The sequence below is a fragment of the Mustelus asterias genome, chromosome 15, assembly GCF_964213995.1.
Source record: "Mustelus asterias chromosome 15, sMusAst1.hap1.1, whole genome shotgun sequence".
NCBI lineage: Eukaryota > Metazoa > Chordata > Chondrichthyes > Carcharhiniformes > Triakidae > Mustelus > Mustelus asterias.
Genome location: NC_135815.1, coordinates 25515842 through 25543049, shown reverse-complemented (window position 1 = coordinate 25543049; position 27208 = coordinate 25515842). Strand labels below are relative to the sequence as shown.

At 42.8% G+C, this 27208-nt stretch overlaps 1 protein-coding gene across 1 annotated transcript in view; it reads left to right on the top strand.

Annotated features, from left to right (window-relative positions):
• Window positions 1–1079: 1079 nt before the first annotated feature.
• Window positions 1080–27208, top strand: part of lrpprc (leucine-rich pentatricopeptide repeat containing) — a 132017-nt gene continuing 105888 nt past the window's right edge. Inside the window, exons 1-6 of the mRNA XM_078229667.1 lie at window positions 1080–1234; window positions 6872–7083; window positions 19536–19658; window positions 22991–23112; window positions 23581–23639; window positions 25603–25689. Coding sequence (XP_078085793.1) covers window positions 1098–1234; window positions 6872–7083; window positions 19536–19658; window positions 22991–23112; window positions 23581–23639; window positions 25603–25689 — 740 coding nt within the window. The 5' untranslated portion in view covers window positions 1080–1097. The remainder of the gene's footprint in view (window positions 1235–6871; window positions 7084–19535; window positions 19659–22990; window positions 23113–23580; window positions 23640–25602; window positions 25690–27208) is intronic.

Below are 27208 nucleotides of genomic sequence, written 5' to 3'. Positions count from 1 at the left end.
GAATTGCAGACCAATTTGTGGCAATCTTTAGGAGAAGATGGTCTAATATATCCTAATGAGAGGACGTTAATCTGAAAAATGAACCTGGTTTCTCTCTGCACAGAAGCTGTCTGCCCTGCTGAGCCTTTCCAACAATTTTACTTCCCCTCCCCCCCCGCCCCCATCAGTGAAAATAGAAGCAGGAGTAGGCCATTCAGCCCTTTGAGCCTGCTCCGTGATTCATTTTGATCATGGCTGATCATCAAAATCAATATCCTGATCCCGTCTACCCCCCTCTCCCCATCCCTCGATCCCTTTCGCCCCAGGAGCTATATCTAATTTCTTCTTGAAATCAATGTTTTGGCCTCAACTATATTCTGTGGTAGTGAATTCCACACATTCATCACTCTCTGGGTTGAGAAAATTTCTCTTCACCTCAGTCCTAAAAGGTTTACCCCTTATCCTCAAACTATGACCCCCTAGTTCTGCCAGACAAGGAGAAAAAAAAGCAAATCCCAGTCAAAGCAGAGCGTGAGAGCGCAGAATCAGAAGTGGAGAAGCTTGGTTCCTATGGTTACTGTCAGTTCGTGCACTATTGATTGGCCATCCCTCTGCTTTCACTGAGAGACGAGACTGAAACCAGAAGAAAAGCTGAAAGCAAAATACTGCGGATGCTGGAATCTGAAACAAAAACAGAAAATGCCGGAAAAACTCAGCAGGCCTGACAGCATCTGCGGGGAGAGACTGGAGCTAACGTTTCGCGTTTAGAGGACATTTCATCAGCGTCGGCTCTGAAACCAAGAGAATGGCCCAACTCCGAGAAAACGTTCAGCTCGCCACCCAGACAGACTCTACCAGCAGTATCCAGGGGGGGGGTGTCTGAATCTTTTGGAGTTAAATAATAGTTTGAAATCTCAAGTAACGTGACAACAGATGCTTAACTGTGATACAAGATAATAATTCAATTTCATATCAAGTTCATACATCTCTAAGTCATGCTGTTGTGAACTATTTGACAGTAATGAGATGTTGCTGTCCCCCCTCCCTGGCCCGCTGCCGGTTAGTTTGGCTCCGTGACCTTTGCGCCGCCTCGTGCTCCTGTCCTTCCCTCCGCTAAGATGGCGGCGCTCATCAGCTCGGCCCGGTTCTTCAAGCGGCTGCCGCTGGCTCGTTGCCTGCGCCCCGGCCTCTCAGCCGGACACAGGCAGCTGGCTAACGGCGTCGCTGCTCAACATCGGAGCGGTGCTTGTACCAGGTGAGTGACTGGCATCCCCCACCCCCGCGGGGGGCTGTGAGTGAGGACAGGGATCCCCGGCAGACACCCTCCCCCGGGGGCTGGGAGTCTGCGGGCGGGTAACTAACCCGGGGGAGAGGGGAGTTGCTGTGAAGGGCACCGAGCGGGTTTAAATTCTATCTCGGCCACGCACTGACTGCTGTTTCCACCCCCCCGAGTCTCCGTCACTTCATTTCCCTTTTCAAAATAAAATTGAAATAAAAGGTGATGGTGGAGCGATGACAGAAACAATAACTTTCTGAGATAATCGGCAAGCTGGCCGTTTCTGACAGATTTCTGACCTTGAGGCTGAGCGGACAACATTCAGAAGTGTGGTTGTGGAGTGGGGTAGGGATTGTAAATTTTTTGATCTTCCATTTGCCATTACAGATTTGGCTCAGGTCATTAAGGTGGGATTTCTGTTCACTCCAGATGATCCACCTCTGCCCCCTCTGTATACTCTTCCCTGATGACCTTCTCACACTTCTACTCCATTCCATGCTTGACTCCTTCCAGGAGTTTCTGCCTGTGACTCAATGAGCCCGCTGATTCCTTGCCAACTGCAACCCCAATGGTCTCATCCTACGTTTGGCTCCCCCGCAGGGCAATTGGTAACCAATCTCACCAACCTCTTTCCCAGCCCATTCTTTCCACTTACCAATGCTTTCTTCCTCCTCTCCTCCTCCTTATGCTCCTATACAATTCCTCTTTCACTTCCCATCTCTTTTTCCTTCTCACACTCTTTAGTCTCTCAAGCTGTCTCCCACCCTAATTTGTTCAAATTGCTTGTTTACACGTGAAGAACTGCCATTTTAAATAGGCATTGGCGTGCTGTTCACGTAACTGCACCAAGTGTGAGCAAATTGTAAGGTCAGTGATTCGGGTTCCAAGTGCATCTGTCCTAACTTTGATTTCTGAGTACCTGGGGATTTTGGAGGGCATCAACTTCAATCTGGCCAAAGTCCTTCTGAACAATGCTGTGAAAGGATAGAAGCTGGCCGTTTGCAATTAAGTTACAATGTAGCTTGTGTTTATATCTTAGAGTAGATATGTTGGAACAGTTTCTATTCATGCCTTAAGACATTTAATGGAAGAATTTCCTCTGGCCAGGACAAAACTACGAGATGGATTTGTAACAAAGAGAAAAATATTGCTGAGTGTTTTGGAGGGAAAATTGGTTTCACTGTGGATGGTTGGAGCAGGTGAGTGGATCTCTCTCTGTCCACAGTGAAGCCAATTCTCTTTCTAAGATCCAAGTCTCTTCGATGAATGCCTGGCTTAAGCTGTAGATCAATAAACCTTGACTGTGCCCTGAATGTCAAGTCGTTTGACACAGTTCAAGCTGCTTTGCATGGATTTTGTGATGTGACATTCTCACCTTTGAGTCAAATGTTAGAGTTGAAAATTCAAATCTGAACGGAGTCGGCAAGTATGTAGTGAAGGGTAATATTAGTGATCGACCAAACAGACCTGTCAATGGAAACTGAGATTCCTCCTATTTCCAGATAGTAGTGCAACAAGAAGACTGATTCTAGCTCATCCCATATCTTATCCATCAGTAAAATTTGCTACATCTATTCCAACAACACCTGATCCCTGCTTCATCCATCATACTGTTATTTCTCCAGAGATCAGAAAGCTATCATAAATGGTGTTCGCAATAGCAGCTCAGTGCAACATGAATTGAGTCTTCAATGTATTGTTGATCCAGTTGAATCCAATAGATGATCTTCTGGAAATAGATTAGTCCTGTTTACTTTCAACCCAATGAGTTTTTCTCCTTTTTTCTATGTTCTTCTATACTTCCTACCCTCTCTAATCTTCTCAACAATAAATTAACAAAGTCATGAATCAGTCTTTCTTCCTTTTGTCCTCTAGTTATTAGGTTCTCAGTTTCTTCTTGCTGGATAATAGCATCTGAATGTGAAACTATTCAGGGAATCTCATAATGAAGCAGATGATGATGATAGGTGACATAAATGTGAAATTGGGCATTGTCGGGAAGAGAGAGAAGATTTTCAAGGGCAGATTAATTGTAAATTGGATTCCTAATGACTTAAACGCACTGTTAGATAGACTTGGACATAGTTGTTTTCGCTGCTAACTCAAGATTACACTGATGAGACTTATGAGGCTAAATACATCAATTGTTCTCTGAGACGGGAATAGTTCTTGCACAGAGGACATGCTAAGACAAGAGATAAAATCATTGTAGATGCAACTATATAAAGGTTTGACCATGGGAAAGTATTCAGATGTAATTTTTCTCCTTGTCAGTATCAGTAAAAAATTACTTATGACATCCTTTGAGCATGGCATTTCTGTTGCAGCTGCTGGGACTGAGAATATCATATCACTTGTAGATCTTCTAGTTCTGAAACTACACACAGATTCTGGATGGATGCGTTCAGCCAAGAACTACAGTCTGACAAAATGGGCAAAGAATTTCACTCAGTGTTCAGCAGGGTGATGTGTCGCAAGTCGATGTAATCACTGGAGTCACGTTGTTCTTCTATAAGGTCATAACCTTTTTATCAGCACCCCCTCCCTCCAGTAGAGACACAGAAGTTCATGCAGATGTTGCAGGCGTGCTGGTTTCCAATGCTTGGATCAGTTCAGGCAGCATAGCATCTGCACTTGGAGCTTTGCCCATGGTAAATAAAGCAATAGCTTTACTCAGATTCTCCACCTTGGGTTCAAGGTCCAGCTCAGCCATGACAGGTGGCCTTTCTGTGGTGTCTGGAGCTCTCTCTCTGACTGTGCTTTCTCTAGAGTGCAACTCAAGAGAGTGTTCCATACATTTCTCCAGCTGTTTATTGCATTTGGTACTGAGCTCCCCTGCTTTTGTTTTCAGTGAAGCTTTTTTCTTTTTAATGTTGCCTTCTGATTGCTTCGTACATGCCTCTGACATTCCCTGTGCTTAAGGACATCAGGATATTCTGGCAGTGTTGTTACCGGTAGTTATTGGCACACCACCGAGCAGTCTGTTGGACTTGACTCCTCGCGGCTCCTTGTGCATTGAGTGTTCTCGCTTGGATTGCCCTTGGATCTCTCAGCTATGACGGGGCAACATTGGAACCTTTTGAGATTAACAGTGGGGTCAAAATGGTTTTGGCACCAACATTCTGCTATCACATGCCTTCAGATCATAGAGGGTGCTAAACTGACACACACAACTGATGAAAAGCTGTTCAGCCTTGCTTGTCTGACACCTAAGACAAAGGAATGCCAAGTCTACATAATGCCGGACTAACATCCCATACTGTGGAGCACCTGCAGTGGTAAATGGACAGGAGCTCTCATGCCTGTAAAAAAGAAGGGTATGACTTGATCATCGACATCAGAAAGACACATGTCCTGGTCAATGATGCAGCCACACTGCCATTTTCCAGCATTAACAATGTGGCGCTGGAGCTTGTTGATAGTTGCACATATCTAGGCTTCACAATAATCAGCAATTTGTCCCTTGATGCTAAAATCAACTCGCCAATAATGTCCAACCTCAGCAACAGAGTTTCGCACAACAACAAACCGACTGAGAATATCGAACTGCAAGTTCCCTAAATCTGCATCTAAAGCACTTTTGCTTAAATTCGTAAGACCTGGACAACATATGTTAGGCAGGAGAAAAGGCTGAACGGGTTCCATCTTTGCTCTCAGATGTATCTCACCATCTTGGCAGGATAAGGTCACCAACTTGGAAGATCCTGGAGCATGCTAATTCCTTCACCATCCACTTATTGCTAAGCCACCGAGGCTCAGCCACAGATAGATGGTGGCCATGTATAACCGAATTGACCAGTGGGTCATGACTGCGTGGGCATCCATACTTCCACTACAAGGACACCTGCAAGAGACATATGAATATGGTGGACATTGATACTGATAACTGGGAGACAGTTGTTGACATCCGTGACTTTTGGAGGAGACTTTGGAAGGGCATTGGAAAAGACAAGGAGAAACAAAAAGCTCAGCTATCTGAGAAAGGGCCCTGAGAAAACCAAGGCTAGTAAATCATGTAGCTTCTCAGCCCGCTGTCTAACATTGCAACAAATGCATCAGAGTCTGCCATGCCAGAATGGGGGTTCCTGAACCACACAAGACGAACAGAGTTGATTACCATGACGCAAACCATCATCTTGTGAGGCAGAAGGCTGCCACAGAGTTACTTAGTGATTTGCAGCAGAGATTTTGAATTGACCAAGGTCATTACTGAAGAAAGCTGTAACCAAACAGCATGAAACATCATGTAAATACTGAGTGGTTTGTGCAGTGTAACATCAGAACAAGGTTATTCCACCCATTCAGGAGAGCTAACTCAGAATCTTTTCCTGAAACTTGACGTTTCTCCCAATGCTTTTACCTTGTGCTCTATGGACTGAATGTAATAGAAAATGAAACTTGTGTCCTTGCATTTTCTATAAATGGGCTAACATGCTCAAAATTAAGCCTTGTCCCAAGTCTGTCATGTTGAACAATGGAAATCACCAATGGTATTTATCAAATTTTCATTGAAGATTTGACGAGTAGAAATAGGCTAAACAAATGGGTCTAATTGCAGATTGAAGGATATTGGGCAGTAAAACAATATGGCTGAGTGTGTAATACTTTATAAATAATAGAATAAGGAAGTTTAAGGCACAGCTTTTGGTACACCTTCATGGAGATGTTTGAACCTGAGCAAATCCTTCTATTGCATGTGTCAGGGCTCTGAGCCGTGAATAAAAACTGTTTTACCATTCATTCAATGAACCACAAACTCTGCAAAATATTCTTGAAGCACTGGTTCAAGTTATCATTCTTTGTATGAACTTAGACACCTTCAGCTAGCTTTTGCACAAGAGAAAGCCAGTCTAATTCTGACCTCGCCAAATAGCTTTTATTTGTTCATTGGATGTGAACTGTGCCAGCATTTATTGCCCATCCCTAATTGCCTTTGAGCTGACTGCCCCCATTGCAGGGCGCTGTTAAGAGTCAACCACATTCTGTGGATCTGGAGTTGCATGTAGGCCAGACCAGGTATGGATGACAGATTTCTTTCCTTAAAGGATATTAGTGAACCAGGTGGGTTTTATAACAATCGACAATTCATGGTCATGATTAGACTTTTAATCCCAAGATTTTATTGAATTCAGACTTCACTATTTGCCATGGTGGGATTTGAACCCGGGTTCCCAGATCTTTGCCCAGGGTATTTGGATTACTAATCCAGTGACAATACTAGTATGCCACTGCCTCCCAAGCTGTGTGCATGCTTTCTCTTCATCACTGGATGGCAAACAGAAGCATGCTGAGGTCAGTCTGGTTGGTGCCTCTGTGGTTGATTTGTCTAAGATGAGCTAAGTTTGTCAATGAAGATTCAAATCCAGCAGATTCTTGACTCTATGGCTAAGTACTAGGCCTGGCAGTGCCATCATCCATTGAACCAGAGGTTCTGCTAAGATTTTTCTCAAATTCAACTAACTTGCTTGATTGTTGGTTTCCACTTTTGCTGTACCTCAATTTAGTTTTCCAGTTTACCACTAAATTAAGAGAACCTCTCTGAAAAGAGCATGTTTGACCACTAAAGATGGTTTTTGTAAATGTGTGCAACTCTCTAAAACTATTTATAATTTTTAGCTTTTGCAGATCTCTGAACAGCAGTGTGCACTTGCACGCAGTTGCCACAGAGCAGAAGACACCTGCCAAAGATGAAGGAAACACAGCGGTTCGGGCCAAACAGTCCATGCAATTTGACTGGGCCTTGAACAAGTTGGACTCATCTGTCAGGAGAACCGGTCGCATCACAAGAACCTTGTTGTTGAAGATTTTTCACGACATTTGTCGAACAGGTCTGTTTTAGTTACGTTTATTTGTGTAACAGGTAAAAAAGTTGGTTTCTAATTAATAAAGGTTTGTACAATGTCCCCCCCCCCCCCCCCCCCCCTCCTCAAGTGCCATGACTAAAATAGGTACTTGGAAATCTAAATGGGTAAAACTTTGTGATTTCTTTCCATCTAATGTATGTTTTAAGATTCATATGATTATCTAAATGCTCAGTTTTTATTAAATAATTTTCTCTATTAAATAAATCCATTCTCCCATTTTGAGGTTGATCTGGAATTTACCTGCTTGGATCTGTTCCATATGGGCTGATAAGTTTCAAAAGCTGCTTTTAGTTAATCAATTGAGTTTTCCTTTTTAGTTTGATTTAATTGCAGCTTTGCGGTGGCCAACCAACAGTGCAATTTTCTTTGGTACACCTGGCGAAGTTCAAATAAATTATGTTCTTTATATTGGTTCATGGGATAGGAGCGTTGCTTGGAAGGTCAGCATTTATTGCCCTTGAGAAGGTGGTGGAAAGCTGTTTGTATGGCTACAGCACAAGTGGTGCAGGTACATCCACAGTGCTGTTTGGTAAGGAGTTCCAGGATTTTGACTAACAGCGAAGGAGCGGTGAGTAAGTTGCAAGTTGGGCTGGCTGGTGTGTGGCTTGAAGAGTAGCATGCAAGTATTGGTGTGTCCATGCATCTACTGTCCTTGACCTTCTCGATGGTAGAGGTCACGGTTTTGGAGGGTGCTACTTTCTCAGAAGATTAAGGAAATTTGGCACGTCCGCTACGACTCTAATCAACTTTTACAGATGCCCTATAGGAAGCATTCTTTCGGGTTGTATCACAGTTTAATATGGTTCCTGCTCTGTCCAACACCGCAAGAAACTACAAAGGGTCGTGAACGAAGCCCAGTCCATCACTCGAACCAGCCTCCTACCCATTGACTCTGTTTACACTTTCTGCTGCCTCAGAAAAGCAACCAGCATAATTAAGGACACCACGCAACCCGGACATACTCTCTTCCACCAAAAAAGATACAAAAGTCTGAGGTCACGTACCAACTGACTCAAGAACAGCTTCTTCCCTGCAGTCATCAGACTTTTGAATGGACCTACCTCATATTAAGTTGATCTTTCTCTACACCCGGGCTATGACTGTAACACTACATTCTGCACTCTCTCCTTTCCTTCTCTATGAATGGTATGCTTTGTATAGCGTACAAGAAACAATACTTTTCACTATGCTAATACATGTGACAAAAATAAATCCAATCAAAAGGAGCTTTTGGGTGTTGGTGCAGTGGGTTCACATTGCTGCCACAGTGCGTTGGTGATGGAGGGAGTAAATATTTAAGGTGATGAATGGGCAGGTTGCTTTGTCTTGGATGATGTTGAGTGTTGTTAGACGTGCAATAATCCAGACGAGGGGAGTATTTCATCACACTCCTGACTTGAGTTGCAGAAAGTGGATGGACTTCTGAGAGTCAGGAGGTGAGTTACTGAGCACAGAATTCCCAGCCTCTGACTCGTGGCCATTGTATTTATGTCTGGTCCAGTTCAGTTTCAGGTTGACAGTAACCCCGAGGATGTTGATGTTGTGGGATTTGGCATTGGTAATGCTGTTGAATGTCAAAGGGAGGTGGATAGATCCCCTTTTGTTGGTGATTGTCATTACCTGGGATTTGCACACCATGAATGTTACTTGACATTGATCAGCCAGAGCTGAATGTTATCCAGGCCTTGTTACATTCGAGCTTCACTATCTGAACTCTTGCAAATTTGACTGAACATGGTACAATCATCAGTTAACACTTCTATCCTTATGATATAGAGAAGATCATTGATGCAGCATCAGGTTGGGCCCAGGACACCACCCTGCAGAACTTCTACAGTGATGTTCTTGGCTGGGATGATTGGCCTCCAACAATCACAACCATCTTCCTTTCTGTTAGAACAAAGAACAGAGAAAATTACAGCACAGGAACAGGCCCTTCGACCCTCCAAGCCTGCACCGACCATGCTGCCCGACTGAACTAAAACCCCCTACCCTTCCAGGGACCACATCCCTCTATTCCCATCCTATTCAAGTATTTGTCCAGACACTCCTTAAATGTCACTATCATATCTGGTTCCACTACCTCCCCCGGTAGTGAGTTCCAAGCACCCACCACCCTCTGTAAAAAATCTGCCTCGTACATCTTTAAACCTTGCCCCTTGTACCTTAAAACCTGTGCCCTCGAGTAATTGACTCTTCCACCCTGGGAAAAAGCTTTTAGTTATCCACTCTGTCCATGCCCCTCATAATCTTGTAGACTTCTATCAGGTTGCCCCTCAACCTCTGTCGTTCCAGTGAGAACAAACCAAGTTTCTCCAACCTCTCCTCATAGCTAATGCTCTCCATACCAGGCAACACCCTGGTAAATATTTTCTGTACCCTCTCCAAAGCCTCCACATCTCTCTGGTAGTGTGGCGATCAGAATGAACACTATATTCCAAGTGTGGTGTAACTAAGGTTCTATAAAGCTGCAACATGACTTGCCAATTTTTAAACTCAATGCCCCGGCTGATGAAGGCAAGCATGCCGTATGCCTTCTTGACTACCTACTCCACCTGCTGGGTAGTTTGCTGCGGACAATGGTCTGTTTCAGTGACCTGTGTACCTGTACACCCAGATCCTTCTGCCTATCAATACCCTTAAGGGTCCTGCCATTTACTATCTGTATTAGACCTTCCAAAATGCATTACCTCACATTTGACCGGATTAAATTCCCTCTGCCATTTCTCCATCCAAGCCTCCAACCAATCTATATCCTGCAGTATACTCTGATGGTCCTCGTCGCTATCCACAAATCCACCAACCTTTGTGTCGTCTGCAAACTTAGTAATCAATCCAGTTATATTTTCCCCCAAATCATTTTTATATTGCAAACAGCAAATGTCCCAGCACTGATCCCTGAGGAACGTCACTTGTCACTGCCCTCCATTCAGAAACGCACCCTTCCGCTGCTACCCCTCTGTCTTCTATGACCGAGCCAGTTCTGTATCCACTTTGCCAGCTCACCTCTGATCGCATGCGACTTCACCTCCTGCACCAGTCTGCCATGAGGGACCTTGTCCAAGGCCTTACTGAAGTCCATGTAGACAACATCCACTGCCCTACCCTCATCAATCATCTTCGTCACTTCCTTGAAAAACTCAATCAAATCAGTGAGACATGACCTCCCCTTCACAAAACCATGTTGCCCCTCGTGAATACATCCACTATTTCCAACTGGGAGTAAATCCTGTCTCGAAGAATCCTCTCCAGTAATTTCCCTAGCACTGATGTAAGGCTCACCGGTCTGTAATTACCTGGATTATTCTTGCTACCCTTAAACAAAGGAACAACATTGGCTATTCTCCAATCCTCTGGACCTCCCCTGTACAGTAAGAAATCTCACAACACCAGGTTAAAGTCCAACAGGTTTATTTGGTAGCACAAGCTTTCAGAGCACTGCTCCTTCATCAGGTGAGTGGGAGTTGTGTTCACAAACAGGGCATATATAGACACAAACTCAATTTACAAGGTAATGGTTGGAATGCGAGTCTTTACAGGTAATCAAGTCTTAAAGGTACAGACAATGTGAATGGAGAGAGAGTTAAGCACAGGTTAAAGAGATGTGTATTGTCTTCAGCCAGGACAGTTAGTGAGATTTTGCAAGCCCAGCCAAGTCGTGGGAATTATAGATAGTGTGACATGAACCCAAGATCCCAGTTGAGGCCATCCTCATGTGTGCAGAACTTGGCTATCAGTTTCTGCTCAGCGATTCTGCATTGTCGTGAAGGCCGCTTTGGGGAACGCGTACCCGAAGATCAGAGACTGAATGCTCGTGACTGCTGAAGTGTTCCCCAACAGGAAGAGAACACTCCTGCCTGGTGATTGTCGAGCAGTGTTCATTCTCCCGTTGTCGTAGCGTCTCCATGGTCTCCCCAATGTACATGCCTCGGGACATCCTTTCCTGCAGCGTATCAGGTAGTCAACGTTGGCCGAGTTACAAGAGTATGTACCGTGTTGGTGGACGGTGTTCTCAGAGATTGCTATGACAGGGTTGTGTGGTGTTGTGGGTCACTGTTCTCCTGAAGGCTGGGTAGTTTGCTGCGGACAATGGTCTGTTTGAGGTTGTGCGGTGGTTTGAAGGCAAGAAGTTGGGGTGTGGGGATGGCCTTGGCGAGATGTTCGTCTTCAAAGATGACATGTTGAAGGCTCCGGAGAAGATGTCGTAGCTTCTCTGCTCCGGGGAAGTACTGACGACGAAGGGTACTCTGTCCGCCATGTCCCGTGTTTGTCTTCTGAGGAGGTCGGTGCGGTTTTTTTTATCAGGCTTTTTTATCATGTTTTCTATCAGGGCGACCTGAAAGAAGTCTGCAGCATTGCTGCAACTGCCTCAGTACTCAACGCTGACAACTGCCAATCTCCAGATGCAATTCTACAACTCATCTGCTTCATCCGAGACCGCAACGTCTTCACCTTCAACAACCAGTTTCCATCCAGAGACACGGGACAGCCGTGGGGACCAAATTCGCACCTCAATATGCCAACATCTTCATGCACAGGTTCGAACAAGACCTCTTCACCGCACAGGACCTTCAACCGATGTTATACACTAGATACATCCGTGACATATTTTCTTCCTTTGGACTCATGGTGAACAATCACTGAAACAACTACATGATGACATCAACAAGTTCCATCCCACCATCAGACTCTCACCATGGACTACTCTCCGGAATCGGTTGCATTCTTGGACACACGCATCTCCATCAAGGACGGTCACCTCAGCGCTTCACTGTACCGCAAGCCCACGGATAACCTCACGATGCTCCACTTCTCCAGCTTCCACCTTAAACACATTAAAGAAACCATCCCCTACGGACAACCCTCCGTATACACAGGATCTGCTCAGATGAGGAAGATGACAACAGACGCCTCCAGACGCTGAAAGATGCCCTCATAAGAACAGGATATGGTGCTCGACTCATCGATCGACAGTTCCGACGCACCACAGTGAAAAACCGCACCGACCTCCTCAGAAGACAAACACGGGACATGGCGGACAGAGTACCCTTCGTTGTCCAATACTTCCCCGGAGCAGAGAAGCTATGACATCTTCTCCAGAGCCTTCATGTCATCGATGAAGACGAACATCTCGCCAAGGCCATCCCCACACCCCCACTTCTTGCCTTCAAACAACCGCACAACCTCTAACAGACCATTGTCCACAGCAAACTACCCAGCCTTCAGGAGAACAGTGACCACGACACCACACAACCCTGCCACAGCAACCTCTGCAAGACATGCTGGATCATCGACACGGATGCCACCATCTCATGTGAGAACGCCATCCACCAGGTACACGGTACATACTCTTGCAACTCGGCCAACGTTGTCTACCTGATACGCTGCAGGAAAGGATGTCCCGAGGCATGATATATTGGGGAGACCATGCAGACTCTATGACAATGGATGAATGAACACTGCTCGACAATCACCAGGCAGGAGTGTTCTCTTCCTGTGGGGGAACACTTCAGCAGTTACGGGCATTCAGTCTTTGATCTTCGGGTAAGCGGCCTTCATGACACACGACAACGCAGAATCGCTGAGCAGAAACTGATAGCCAAGTTCCGCACACATGAGGACGGGTCAACCGGGATCTTGGGTTCATGTCACACTATCTGTAACCCCCACGACTTGCCTGGGCTTGCAAAATCTCACTAACTGTCCTGGCTGAAGACAATACACATCTCTTTAACCTGCGCTTAACCCTCTCTCCACTCACATTGTCTGTACCTTTAAGACTTGATTACATGTAAAGACTCGCATTCCAAACATTGTTTTGTAAATTGAGTTTGTTTCTTTATATGCCCTGTTTGTGAACACAACTCCCACTCACCTGATGAGCAGTGCTCTGAAAGCTTGTGGCTTGTGGTACCAAATAAACCTGTTGGACTTTTAACCTGGTGTTGTGAGACTTCTTACTGTGCTTACCCCAATCCAATGCCGGCATCTCCACATCATGATCTCCCCTGTAGCCAGTGAGGATACAAAGATTTCTCTCAAGGTCACAGCAATTTCCTCCCTTGCCTCTCTCAGTATTCTGGGGTATATCCCATCAGGCCCTGGGGACTTGTCTACCTTAATGTTTCTCAAGAACCCCAATACCACCACCTTTTTGATTTCAACATGACTCAAACACACCCTTTCCCAGATTCATCATCCGCCAAGTCCTTCTCTTTGGTGAACACTGACATAAAGTACTCATTTAATACCTCACCCATTTCCTCTAGCTCCAGGCATAGATTTCCCCCCCCTGTCCTTGAGTGGGCCAACCATCTCCCTGGTTACCCTCTTGCTTTTTATATGTGTATAAAAAGCCTTGGTATTTTCCTTAATCCTGCTGGCCAATGATTTTTCGTGACCCCTTTTAGCCCTCCTTACTCCTTGCTTAAGTTTCTTTTAACTTTACTTGTATTCTATACTTGCTTCGTGTGTTCCTAGCCTTGACAAATGCTTCCTTTTTCTCTCTGACTAGGCTCACAAATCTCTCGTTATCCAAGGTTCCCAAAACTTGCCATACTTATCCTATAGCCATGACTCCAACCAATGGCGTATTTTCTTCCTGGTTCCTATTTACTTCAGATGCTTCTTGATGCCACCTTCAGTCAAATGTTGCCTTGGTATCATGTGCAGTCACTCTCACCTCAGCTCTGAAATTTGGCTCCAAGTTTGGGAAAATGTTGTGATGAGGTCTGGGCCCCAAAGGCTCTAGCAGAACTGATCATTGAGCAGGCTATTTTGGGGTAAGTGCCACTTGATAGCATTGTCAACAGCACCTTCTATCCATGGGCGTTTGGGACAGTCAGTTATTGGCCAGATTGGATTTCTCTATTTTGTGTTCAGGCCACACCAGGGCAATTTTCCGTGTTTTTGGGTTGATGCCGTTGTCATAATTGTGTTGGAATAATTTGGCGAGGGACATGGCTAGTTTTGGAGCACAAGTCCTTCGTCCGACAGCCAGAAATTTGTCAGGACTGATTGCCTTTGCTGCATCCTGTGGGTTCAGCAATTTGTTTGATACCATGTGGAATGATTCAAATGGGCTGAAAACTGGCAAGAGTCTAAAGTGGATCATCCAATTGCCACTTTCGGCTGAAGATGGTTGCGAATGCTTCAGCTTTGTTGTTGGAATGGTATGCTGGGCTCCCCAGCCAAGAGGATGGAGATGTCAGGGAGACAATGGTGTAGTGGTAACTTCAAGGAGGTGAAATGGGGCAGTATGGGGGGAAAAATGAAGGGGAAGGTCTGCGGCGGGAGATATTAAATGACAAGTGTTGGTGGGGGTGTAGTAATGAGGACAAGTAAAGGAGCAAAAGATGGACCTAGAGAAGTGAATGGCAGAACAGCTGACATCCAAAAAAAGAGAAACAAGATGGAGACTAACACGTGCAGAGAAAAGGAAACAAAGTTTGGGGTGGAGGGCAAAGTTTTGGTTTGAAATGATTGAACTCATTGTTTAATTACGGAATGCTGTAATGCGAAAGACAAGGTGCTGTTCCTTGAGGTTGTGTTGACCTTGATTGGAAAACTGCAGTAGGCTGAGGGCAGATATGTTAGCATAAGGGCAAGGTGGATATTTAAAATGGCGGGCCGCAGGAAACTTGGTGTCATCTTATAGGCACTTTTGTCAAGTAAAAAAAAAACTGGCAACCAATTTGCACACAGCAAGGTCCCACGAATAAGAATGTGAAAAGCAGATAATCTGTTTTTTCAGTGGAGCTGTGTGAAGGATATATATTAGCATGTCAAGGAGAACTCCTGCTCTTCTTTAGAATAGAGCCATTGGATCTTTTACATCCACTTGAGATTGGAAATTGGGCTTCCTTTTAATGTCTCATCTGACAGTGCAGCAATCCCTCATTTTGCACTTTCTGTCAGCCTAGATTATGTTGAAGTCTCTTGAGTGCAGCTTGAACTTTGCCACAGAGTGCGGCCACATATTTAAAAACCTTAAAATGCATATTTTTAATTTCAGTCAGTGCAGTAAAAATGCAGAATGAGCATGTCGGAGAAGTTTTTAAAAACTGTAAGCTGTTATCAGATGTTTCATTAACAAAATGCTCTATTACAATTGTTGAAGGTGAAAGTTGATGGCAATATGCTGTTTTGCTTCGCAAAGATAAGTTAACACATTGATGGTGCCTTAGGATCAGAATTGCTTCAGATATAAATAAAGTAGCACACTGGAATCTATTTCAAATCTGAATGACCATGATAAAGCAATTGCTGTTCTTAAAGGCTCCAATTTTCATTTCCATTAAAAAGTAAAATGATTGCTCGAGTCAAGTATGATGGTGTGAAATGAAAATGAAAGTCACCAAAGTCCAGTCGGACCACAGACTGCTCTCCCCCTTTTTGGTAACTTAACCCACACTGTTTTGGCATCACTTCACGTCACGAACCAGCCATCCAGCCAGCTGAATTAACCAACCCCTAGTTGCCACAGTCTCAGGTGACCATAGACTGCTCCGCCCTTTGAAGGAGGGGGGTGGGGGGGAGGCGCTGACTGGTGGAAACCTGAGAATCACCACACCTCAGGGAAAGGACATGGTTGAGAAAGTGGGCCTTCATAAATAACCTTAGTCAGTACGTGTGCTGTTGGTGTCGCTCTGCATCACTAACTAGCTGTAGGAAGTGACAAAAAATATAAGAAATAGGAGAAGGTGTAGGCCATTTGGCTTTTTGAGCCTTCTCCACCATTCAGCATGTTCATGGCTGATCTTTTACCTCACATTTACCTTCTGCATCAGGGATTGAGCCTATGTTGCCCAGTTCCACAATGCTGTCCTGCATTGTTTGTGTGCAACATCATTGCTGACACACGATTTGGTTTTTTTCTCGACATAATAGTGCTTCTTGCGGAGAAGTGGCAGATGGACTTCAACCCAGATAAGTGTGTGGTGATTCATTTTGGCAGGTCGAATAGGATGAAAGAATATAATATTAAGGGTAAGATGCTTGGCAGTGTGGAAGATCAGAAGGATCTTGGGGTCCGGGTTCATAGGACGCTCAAAGCAGCGTCGCAGGTGGAGGCTGTGGTTAAGAAGGCGTATGGAATACTGGCCTTCATCAATAGAGGAATTGAGTTTAGAACTTGGGAGATAATGCTGCAGCTGTATAGGACCCTGGTCAGACCCCACCTGGAGTACTGTGCCCAGTTCTGGGCGCCTCATTATAGAAAGGATGTGGAAGCCATAGAAAGGGTGCAGAGGAGATTTACAAGGATGTTGCCTGGATTAGGTGGCATGCCTTATGAGGATAGGTTGAGAGAGCTAGGTCTTTTCTCCTTGGAGAAGCGAAGGATGAGAGGTGACCTGATAGAGGTGTATAAAATGTTGAGAGGTATTGATAGAGTGAATTCTCAGAGGCTTTTACCCAGGGCTGAAATGGTTGCCACAAGAGGTCACCGGTTTAGGGAGTAGGTACAGAGGAGATGTTAGGGGTAAGTTTTTCAGTCAGAGGGTGATGGGTGCGTGGAATCGGCTGCCGGTAGTGGTGGTGGAGGCGGATTCGATAGGGTCTTTTAAGAGACTTTTGGATAAGTTCATGGAAGTTCGTAAGATAGAGGGTTATAGGTAAGCCTAGTAGGTAGGGACATGTTCGGCGCAACTTGTGGGCCAAAGAGCCTGTTTGTGCTGTAGCTTTTCTATGTTCAATATCCTTCACCTCGCCAGGTATTTATAATTGTGCGACTGTAAATCAATGGCAGCTCTCATAATTGGGAAGTCAGTTATTTTGAATGTATTCACTTCCCATTGTTGTCAGGGTTTATGCTGTACTCTTTGTCTATTCAATGAGAGGTTGAGGCTGGTGCTTGAAGGAAGAAGGTAAAGGGAAAATTGATTGATGGAAGGACTTGTGTGTCGTCTTTCCATTCATGTCATTGTGTTGTAAGTATGTTTTGTGCTTTTGTATTCAGCATAAGTGAGAAAGCATGTTTATTTTTGGATTTGACAGCTATGTTCCTTCTATGAAAGGTTCCTTCTATGTGTCAGAAAGGTTTGGTATTGTTCATTGGAATGGAGTACTGGTTTCAAGGTTGCATAAGTTGTCTGTAAATTGAGGCGTAGTATATGCTAAGTGTGAGCATGCTTGGGAGCTGATTGGAGCTAAAAATTAATTCTCGTATCTTTTCTGGATCTGCTGGAGATGAATTGAACAGATGATTATGGTTGGTCAGTAACTCTGTCATAACGGTGTTTGTCAATGTCTCATTAATTACAGTGATAAGGTAAAGAGTAACTCACCTCCTGACTTCCCAAAGCCTGTCCACCATTTATAAGGCGCAAGTCAGGCGTGTGGTTGAATATTCTCCAATTGCCTGGATGAGTACAGCTTCAACAACACTCGAAGCTCAATGCCCGGCAGGGCAAAGTGGCTCGCTTGACTGGCACCTCATCCATCATCCTCCACCAGTGTGTACCATCTACAAGATGCACTTCTACTCACCAAGGCTCCTTGGATGGCATCTTTTAATCCTCCAAAATCCTGGAACACTCTACTTAACAACATTGTGGGCGTACCAACATCATACAACTTCCAGTGATTCGAGAAGATTATTCACCACCACCTTCCCAAGTGTGATTAGGGATGGGCAATATAAATTTTGGATGATACCCAGGTGAACAAAAAACAATCATTGGAAAGAAAAGAGAACAAAGTGATGATAGTAATTGTCTTTGAGCACATTTATTTTGAAGGTTAGAAATGTTTCTTCTCTGTCGTCCTCAATGTTCTCTCCTGTCCACTCGAGCACAAAATAGAAAGGTGAGCAAATGTCTCCCTGAATCCCTTCAGTGCCATTGTTAGCTGGATGGAGGAAGGAAAGCAACTATCGTCACATTCTAGCATCACTGTGCTTAGAAGGAGTTGGACTTAGCACGAAGTGAGATGGAAGGGACATTATAAGTGAATTAAGGGTTTACATTTTATGTTGAAGGCAGGCTTCCCACACCTCAGCATAATTTTCAGGAGCAAACCTGCCTTTGCTTAGCTGGCTCTGCCCCCACTTGAATTTTTTGGGCGATAGCACTTTAATTAATATGAGTCAGGACCTCCGTCCAGCTCCAGGCGGATAACTGGCCTCTCAGATGATTGGCCAATTGGAGGCTAGCATATGGACAGTGTCAAGCAGCGTTACGGCCACTGCTGGTTGGCTAAGGAGGTGGCATTCAGTGTTGGACGCGGACATTCAGGTACATCGATGTTCTCGCTTGGGCCAGACTGACAGGCTCCAGCGAAGGGGAATGGGAAGCATGTTAGACAGGGCAGGCAGGAGTGTGGATGTGGGGAGCCAAACAGTGGGTGGTGGGCCTCCATTTGACATGGGGCACAGGGAGAAGGCACCCTCCCCCTTTCACTGACCAGCAGCACACCGGGTTAAACCTGCTGGGCTACACGTTGGGTGCAAGACTCTCCTGCTGCCCGTCATATTGGAGCGGCTGTGCGATGAGGTCCTTAATTGGGCACTAATTGCTCACTTATTGTCCTCCGTTTAACCATGGGTATGTGACCTACCTGATACCTCCCTGACCACCCATAAAGTCATACTGTGGACTGGGGTGGGGTAGGGATGTTACAGATGGTCTGGTGCCCTAATTCATGGCTCCAACCAGCAAGCGGTTTGTAAATTCAGCTCTGTGTTCTTAAAGTTGTCTTCACATGCTCCACAGCTCTGAAGTTGATATTTAAATTAGGCTATGATGCGGTTCAGCAAAGTGCTCCCCTCAAAGGACTTTGTCAGACGGCCTCAAGACAGCATTAAAACCTAAAATAACTGATTGGGTATATATCTTATTTCGGGAAGTTGCATATTTGTTGTAGAATGATGGCAAGAACGTCATGGATCTAAAGGCAAAATGGAATTCTTGAAATGTTTGGTCAGGAATTTTAAAATAAACTTCAATTTTCCGACTGTACAATATTTTGTTGCACTGTGTCTATTTAAATAGCAGTGAGGATGGTAACCACCCACCCGCTTTTTCTACCTTTCATGCTGAAAAATACACTTTGAAATTGCTCTGATATAATTATATTACTCATGTATAGCTCAATCCTTGTGTTGACAGTGAAAAACAACATCTTCTGAATAGACTGTTTTCTTGTTTGGTTGACATTTGTAACTTGTGATATCACAAATTTGAATGGTGGAAAAATGACACACAACAGTATGGCTGTAACTTTAAAAATAAATCTGAGCTTGGATTGATGTTCCAGGTAGAACCTCGGTCACTTTGTGAAGTGGTACTGATGGGAATGTTAGTTATTTTATCTGTTGTCACTTAATTGAGTTTTTCTTATACCCTACCCTCCACAACCAATTTGTATTTGTGTTATATCTTGTGAAGTATTTTAAGATTTATTTTTTTTTAATCCAGGCTTTCCAAGTGGCAATCAAGCATTGCTGCTGCTACGTAGCTGCGGTTCTCTGCTTCCAGAGATGCAACTGCCTGAACGAACAGATTTGGCTCACAGAATCTGGGACAAACTACAAGAACTAGGTATGGTCATGAGTAGAGTTTCTTTTCTCCGCCATAATTAAGCTGACTGCTCTGATGGATAATAATAACAGCTGGAGACTTCTCAGATGCTTACAGCCTACAAGAGATTTTCAAAGTTTGGTCGTATATGTGTGACATACAAACGAAGGCAGTGTAAAAATACATCTCTTGGTTTATTTTCTCACTGGACTGAATGGTTTATTTATCAGCCATACAGGGGGAGATTGGTGATAGCAGGCTATACTATGCATTGACGCAATGTTTGAACAAGAGTTTGTCTGGCAAAAGGGTCTAGCAGCCAACTGCAAAAATGGATAACTGATGCGCAGATCTCATTGCTTGGTTATTGCGGGCTGAATCTCTAAAGAGACAAGATGCATAACGCAGCATGAATCAGCTAGTTTAATCTGTTGCTCAAATTCTTGACATGAGATCTTGCCCTTCCATGGTAATCTGAGGTAGAGAGGGCACTATTCAGGGCCGAAAGTGACGGCATTAGGCCACTTCATGAGTTTGCGCAATACACAGCATGAAATGATCTGATCAGGATAGTCAGGATGCCTTAGACGTCTCCTATTTCAGCATCAAACTTGCTTGGTGAGCAAATGGCTTGGGCCCTAATTACAAGGCAGTAAGGCCAATCTTACAGAACTTAAAATTGTAAGAATCCCAACGTGTACATTGACCAGTGAAGATAGGCTTGCAGTAGATCATGGTAGAGAATCGCTTGGCAGATCTCTGAACTAGTGCATTAAGGAAAAGAAATTAATTCGACGGGTGAATTGGAGCGCAGGATGGAGCCCATTAAGACAGGTAAAGTATTGTCCTAATGAGTGCAAGACAAAAAGCTTTGACCAAATGCCTTTTTTCAGCAATACTGAAGTTCTGTATTACCGGACAACTATAATTTCAACTGTAAATCCTCCCTGCAAGAAACAGTTGAGATTCATTTATTGTTTGATAACTCATGCACACAATATTCCTTTACCTTTTTCGTTAAGATCTGACACTAACATTGGCCCAGATTTTGCAGTCAGTGACGAAGGAACTGCATTTACTATTAATCGCGCTTTGACTTTTTTTTGCAGGCTTTTGGTCTGCAACATTGGGCAACTAGACACCTTTCCTCGCACAGTGCCCTCTGTAAGGGATCTGTAATATGTGTGAGTAGGGAAAGGAGCAACATGGCTCTTCAACCAATTAGATTGAAAAATCCATACTGAGACATGCAGAACGTAAACCAAAAGTATAAATTATATTTTAATTTGTTGTAAAAATCAGACGCAGAAAATGAAATCAGAGGAAAAGAAAAATAGGATTGATAGATAAGAGATGGAAGAAAAAGTATTTTAAAAAAAAATAATACCACAACAATTAAATCCCGAAGGAATGAGTATCCACAGTTGTGGAATTAAAATTTCAGGTCAGAGAGGTCTTTTGGGAGTAATTAAGACATATCACGTGCTAAAAATTCGCTTATGCCTGAATGTACCAGCCCTAATATATTCTGGCATGTCGAGTGATTAAGTATAGTAGCTACGCACCCTTGCATGGATTTCAATGTTGTGTTTCCCAGCAAGGCACTGGTATGGTGCAGTCTCTTTAGGTGTGTGACACATTGGGCAGAAAGATCCAGATTTCCATGTTTAATTGAACCTGTGCGGCCTCTGGAAGTTGCAGTCCTATTTTCTCCATTAAAAAGGTTGAATGCTGTTAGCCTCAGCTATTCTTGATGTAAAACCCAGGCTGTTTAATTTTAGGCACAGTGCACCTCTTTTTGTGATTCTTATCCATGTTTGGCCAGTGAAAATCACAGTCTTCCAGATTTATTCTGTTTTGCAACAGTTAAACATCGTTGTGACATGCTCTATTTTCCATTGTCACAAGTCTGTTCATTATCTCACCAATGTGAAATATTGATGCTGTGAATTTATCCTGTTTTACGGTGTATGCGCAAGTAAGCTAAAAGATTGCTTCCATTTCTTTTGTGTGACTATATCTAAAATGGCAGTAGCTCCAGGCAAGTTACTATATTCATAAACACTTCTAAATAAATTTGAAAAATCTAGGTGGCAGCTAGATTATATAATTCGTCTTTACTGTTGTAAAGGCACAGAAGTAAACTTTGTAACTGCCCAGGTCGTTTCCTCAATTTGATTTGAATAAATCATGCAATTTGTTGAGTTGCTTTATGATGTATTGAGCTTCTGTGCCAACAAGATGTTTAGTCTCAAATTCCTGGAATAAATCACCTTCACATAGCACAGTTACATTTATTTCACAATTCCTATAGCTGCTAATGCTATCGGTTCTTAACCCTTTGCTTGCATTGACACAATGAACGCAAAGCAACTGTGCTGATGTTGCTTTATTTAAAAAAATCTCAAGGGGGAATAAAACTTGTGTAAGATACAAAGGCTTGAATTTTTTAAACACTTCCTTTGTTTATCTGGTCAAAGCAACTTCGACAAACGGATAAGTACCCTCAACTGTTGCAATCAACCGCGTGGGCTTTCATACATATTAGCCTCATGCTTGAAAGCACACAGTCGTTATTGCCATCTATCAAACTTGCAAAGTTCCAGGACACATGAAAAATGGGCAAATTTACTCTGTTTTATTGTCAGGTTTAATGTTCAGAATTGGAATCTGCTAATGGCACCATACAACTGATTCATCATCCTATCTTATAGAATATAGCAAATTGAACTTAGACTGTTAGTAAATTTGTTATTTTAAATTTAATAAATATAGTCAATTTGATCATTTTTAATGTGTTGTGAAACCCTGCAGGTTTGATAGATGACAATAACTGCTGTGACCTTTCAAGTAGGAAGTTAATATGTATCATAGCCCCACGTAGCTGAGTGGCAATGAGCTCACTTTAATCGTCATTGTCTTCAATTTTTATTGTAATTCGTGCTGATTGAGGTGATGGTTGTTAGTGGGGAGAGTGAAGTGCTTTTACTTTTAAATGTGTCGGTTAGGTGCAGCATAGCTACATTTATAGTGAAACTTCTACTCTTGCCTCAGAGGTACATAGCCCTGATGTTTTTCCATTTCCCACCTGAGTGATCCTGTGAGATTGCTGAGTGGTGCTGAATTATGGACAGTTTTATGCTATGCATGCATGCCCACCGAGTTGAGATAGCCGAAAAATGTTTGGTGTATGACTTTCATAGCTGATAAGTTTCCATGTTATCATTTGGGCTAAATTTGATCCTAATTTACAAAGATGAAGACTGTTTTAACTTTCCAAATTCTGTTGATTGATTAATTACCAGTGGCTGGGTTGGTGTGCTGATTATTTTCTTCTACTGATCAATACATAGGTGCTGTTTATGATGTGAGCCATTACAATGCATTGTTGAAAGTCTATCTACAGAATGAGCACAAATTTTCGCCGACTGATTTTCTGGCAAAAATGGAATCTGCAAATGTGCAACCTAACAGAGTAAGTTATTACCCTGTGGAGTTTAAAGTTTCAAAATTCATTGTTTCTCTACTTTGCAATTGCTATTTTCATTAAATGGGCTGTATTTCTTATGGTAAGAGTACATGAAATATGCACTTTAGTGTCATACTTTACAGCAGTTATGGCCATTTCTTTTTTGATCCTTGAAGAAGGGGGTTTGGAATTTGGAGACTGCTCATTTAGAAAGCTCTCATTAAAATTACAAAAAGAAATGTCATTTCGCAGTTTAAAAAAAGTACATTTTACCTTTCGAAATTAAACCAGATTGCTGCGTGTACTTTTTTGACACTTTGATTTGATTTTGCGGATGCAATTACACGTAAATTGTTTTATTGGTTTAATATTTGTGTAGTGTTGATGTGTAGTGTTGATATGTGCATTGGTCATTTTTCTTAAATACATGAAGCCAATCCTTGTGTTTGTTTTGTTTTCTCGCTTAATTTGCAGGTTACTTTCCAGAGGCTGATATCAGCATATTGTAATGAAGGAGATATTGAGGGTGCAAGGTATTGTTTTTAAAATGATTCTTAATGTACTGTAATTATAGTGTGCCTGGGGAATGCCATGAAATGTTTGGTCTCTTTTGCATTTTAAATTTAAGTTCGAAAGTCAGATCAGTGAGCATGAATGGTTTTCGTGGTGTTTTGAGGATGTGTCACCGGGTCACAGGCTCAGATATTTTAATAGGTGATTATTCCATTTAGTTATGGTTTCTAAGCAATATTCTTGCCGTTTACCATTACTAGTAATGTTTTTGATGGTGTATTCTTTGTGCCCTGAGTTTTAAGGACAAAGATTATCACTTTAGTTTTATTGAAGTGGGATGTGAAAGTGCAATGTTCTTCATGCAGAATGCCATCCAGAATACAATTCAAATGATTGCAAATGCTCAACAAACCTTTAACTCCCCTCTCCTTTCATCAATTTTGTGCTGAAATATTTGTATTTTGGAAGCGTAATTCTGGGAATTGTGCATTTTTCATATTCCTTTTTCATCAAGATAAGTTTACCTGAGAGAATTTTTACTCTAGACGTCTGCATATTGGTAAATGTGTAAGAATGGATAAATAATAGGAAAATAAAAATGTCATGATGTTTGCGCATCTTAAGTGGGGTTGGAGGGGGGTTGCGTGCAGAGGAAGGGATATGCATTTATCTAGTGCCTTTCAGGATGTGCAGAAGTACTTCGCAGTTAGTATATTGCTTTAGAAATGTGGTTATAGTTATCTAACAAAGGTAACAGCTGATTTACCCAAGGCTAATGGCCAGTTAATGTGTTTGATGGTGTTGGTTGAGAGATAAATATCCTGTGAGGCAATGGGGAGAATTCTCCAGCTGTGCTTTGAACAGTCTGTAAGATATTTACTTGAATAAGCGGACAGGACCTTAGTTTAATCTCTCGCTTTCACTGGTTCAAGCTTTGCCAAAACTGACTATACATTGTCCTCTTTGCATTCCTGGGAGTGTCTTAATATTAATTGGTATCTCAAATGGTTCAACTTTTAATTTCCATCAAGGTGGTTTTGTTTGTAAGTCACACAAATCCCCTCAAAATGTATTGATCTTTGGATGGATTGTTGCATTTAAAGATATATGTGAAACTGTGTTGTGGTATTTTGGGTGCAAATTGCAGAAAGCAGGAGAACAACAAAATTGTTCTTGTGCAACTTGGCATACTAGTTGTCTCGGTGAATACTTAAAAATTCACAGAGCAGCAATTGCAGTATGTCGTTGTTGGAGAGGCTGATGACTTGCCTAGCCCTCAGTTGCAGTTAAAAAATAGTTCTGTGGTAGTAATTTGGTATGATAACAATTTGGACATGCTGGTTTTATCATAGAAATCATAGAAACCCTACAGTGCAGAAGGAGGCCATTCGGCCCATCGAGTCTGTACCGACCACAATCCCACCCTACCCCCACATATTTACCCACTAATCCCGCTAACCTACGCATCTCAGGACTCTAAGGGGCAATTTTTAACCTGGCCAATCAACCTAACCTGCACATCTTTGGACTGTGGGAGGAAACCGGAGCACCCGGAGGAAACCCACGCAGACACGAGGAGAATGTGCAAACTCCACACAGACAGTGACCCGAGCCGGGAATCGAACCCGGGACCCTGGAGCTGTGAAGCAGCAGTGCTAACCACTGTGCTAAATGCAAAGATGCACTTTAAAATATTGACTTGAGCAGTGCTATTTCAAAAACCATTTCATGCATGTGTGAGCATGTATTATGATATTTATATTTGAGATATATATTAACAGATGTATAGAATTATGTTAATATGTATAAATATATTACCTATAATAGTTTGACTGGGTGCACCTCAGCAAAAATCGAAATGATATATAATATAATTATAATAAAAAGGGAAAAGGTACTTAATCTGTTTGATGTGGGTGATGTTTTAATTGGTTTTATATTAATGAGTACAAAACTGAATATTAACTTTTATTGTCTTTTTAGTAAGATCCTCGGCTTCATGAAGAGCAAAGATCTACCAATTACAGAAGTGGTGTTCAATTCACTAGTGACAGGACATGCGCGGGCTGGGTAGGTAAAGTCCTGTAGCTAAGACTTGGAAACATGTTGCTTGAAAACATCTTGTCCATGTATATGTATGGATGTTCGAACTGTGTGAACTTTCTGTCAACATTTTGCATGACAAACTTGGTTGCGCCCTTACCTGCTCTGGTCTTCGCATCTCCACTTCATATCCATGAGTTTGATTCTTAACTGTCCTTGCGAGCCACTCTGTTCACACAACTGTTCAGGAAGACCGACAGTTGCCATCTCGTGGGAACAAGGGTTGGGCACAAATTATTGGCCTTTTCTAATTTTTAACAGAAACTCTCCGTAAATTTGTCATAATTCAATGGCACCCTCATTAGAGTGCTGAAGATTTGGGTGATACATCCAACTGCTTTCAATGCTTCCTCCTCTCTCCAATTGCTTCCCCATTACTATATTTTTAGTCATTTAACATGTTACCACTGACCTTGATGCCTATATTTCCCCCCGAAGTTTGCTATTTTAATTTCTTTGGTTTGGCTTACATCCTTGTGACTGGGTGCACCCTAGCAAAAATCAAAATGACATTTACTGTGGCGGTTACCTTGGTGTGCCATCTCTCCATGTGTGCTTCAGCTTTTTAAAGTTTTTGGCTATGTTATTGTCCCCAACACCTCTCCTGTTATACTACCCCATTAGATTGTCCTTGTGTAGTTCCACTTCAAACTTTCCAGATGCATGTAGCACATTTCCAGCAATGGTTTCTCTTACCTTATCTGTACAGTTACCTCTGTTCTAACATTTTTTGTGTGGAAGTGCAGCTTAACAAAATTGGTAGGGAAAATAATGGAATCCTTAGTGAAGGAAAGACCAGAAGGACATTTAGAAATAAGAATTATAATAGTGATACCATTATTAGCTTTCAAAAGGGAAAATCGTGCTTGGAGGTGACAGAGGTAAGGTGACAAAGAGTAGACAATAGTTATGCAGTGGATGTAATTTATCTGGATTTTCAAAAAGCCTTTGATATGGTACCCCATAATAGGTTAATGAATAAGGTCAAGAAGTTTGGATTCAGGGCACAAGTGATGGAATGGATTGCTAACTTGCTTCAAGACAGAAAGCAGAGACTGGGAATACAGAGCAGTTATTTAGGCTAACAGAAGGTGAGAAGTGATATTCCACAAGGATCAGCGCTGGGACCACAGCAGCTCACAATTTTGATTAACGATTTTACTTTAGAATCAAAAACACAATTTTTACATTGGCAGATGACACAAATGGGGCAGAGGATGTGGGGGTGTTAGTCAGTATGAAGAAAGACTGCAACAAATTACTGAAGGATGTTAATAAATTTGCAAGATGGGTAAATAATTGGCAAATGACATTTATAGATAAATGTGAGGTAGTCCGTTTTGGTAAGAAGAATAGTATGGTCACATTACTTGAAAGGTGCGAATCTAGATGCGATAGAAGGACAAAGGTGTACAGAAGAACAGTTACTAAAAGTAGTGCCACAGGTTAGCAAGGCCATATAAAAGGCAACTGTCTACCAGGATAG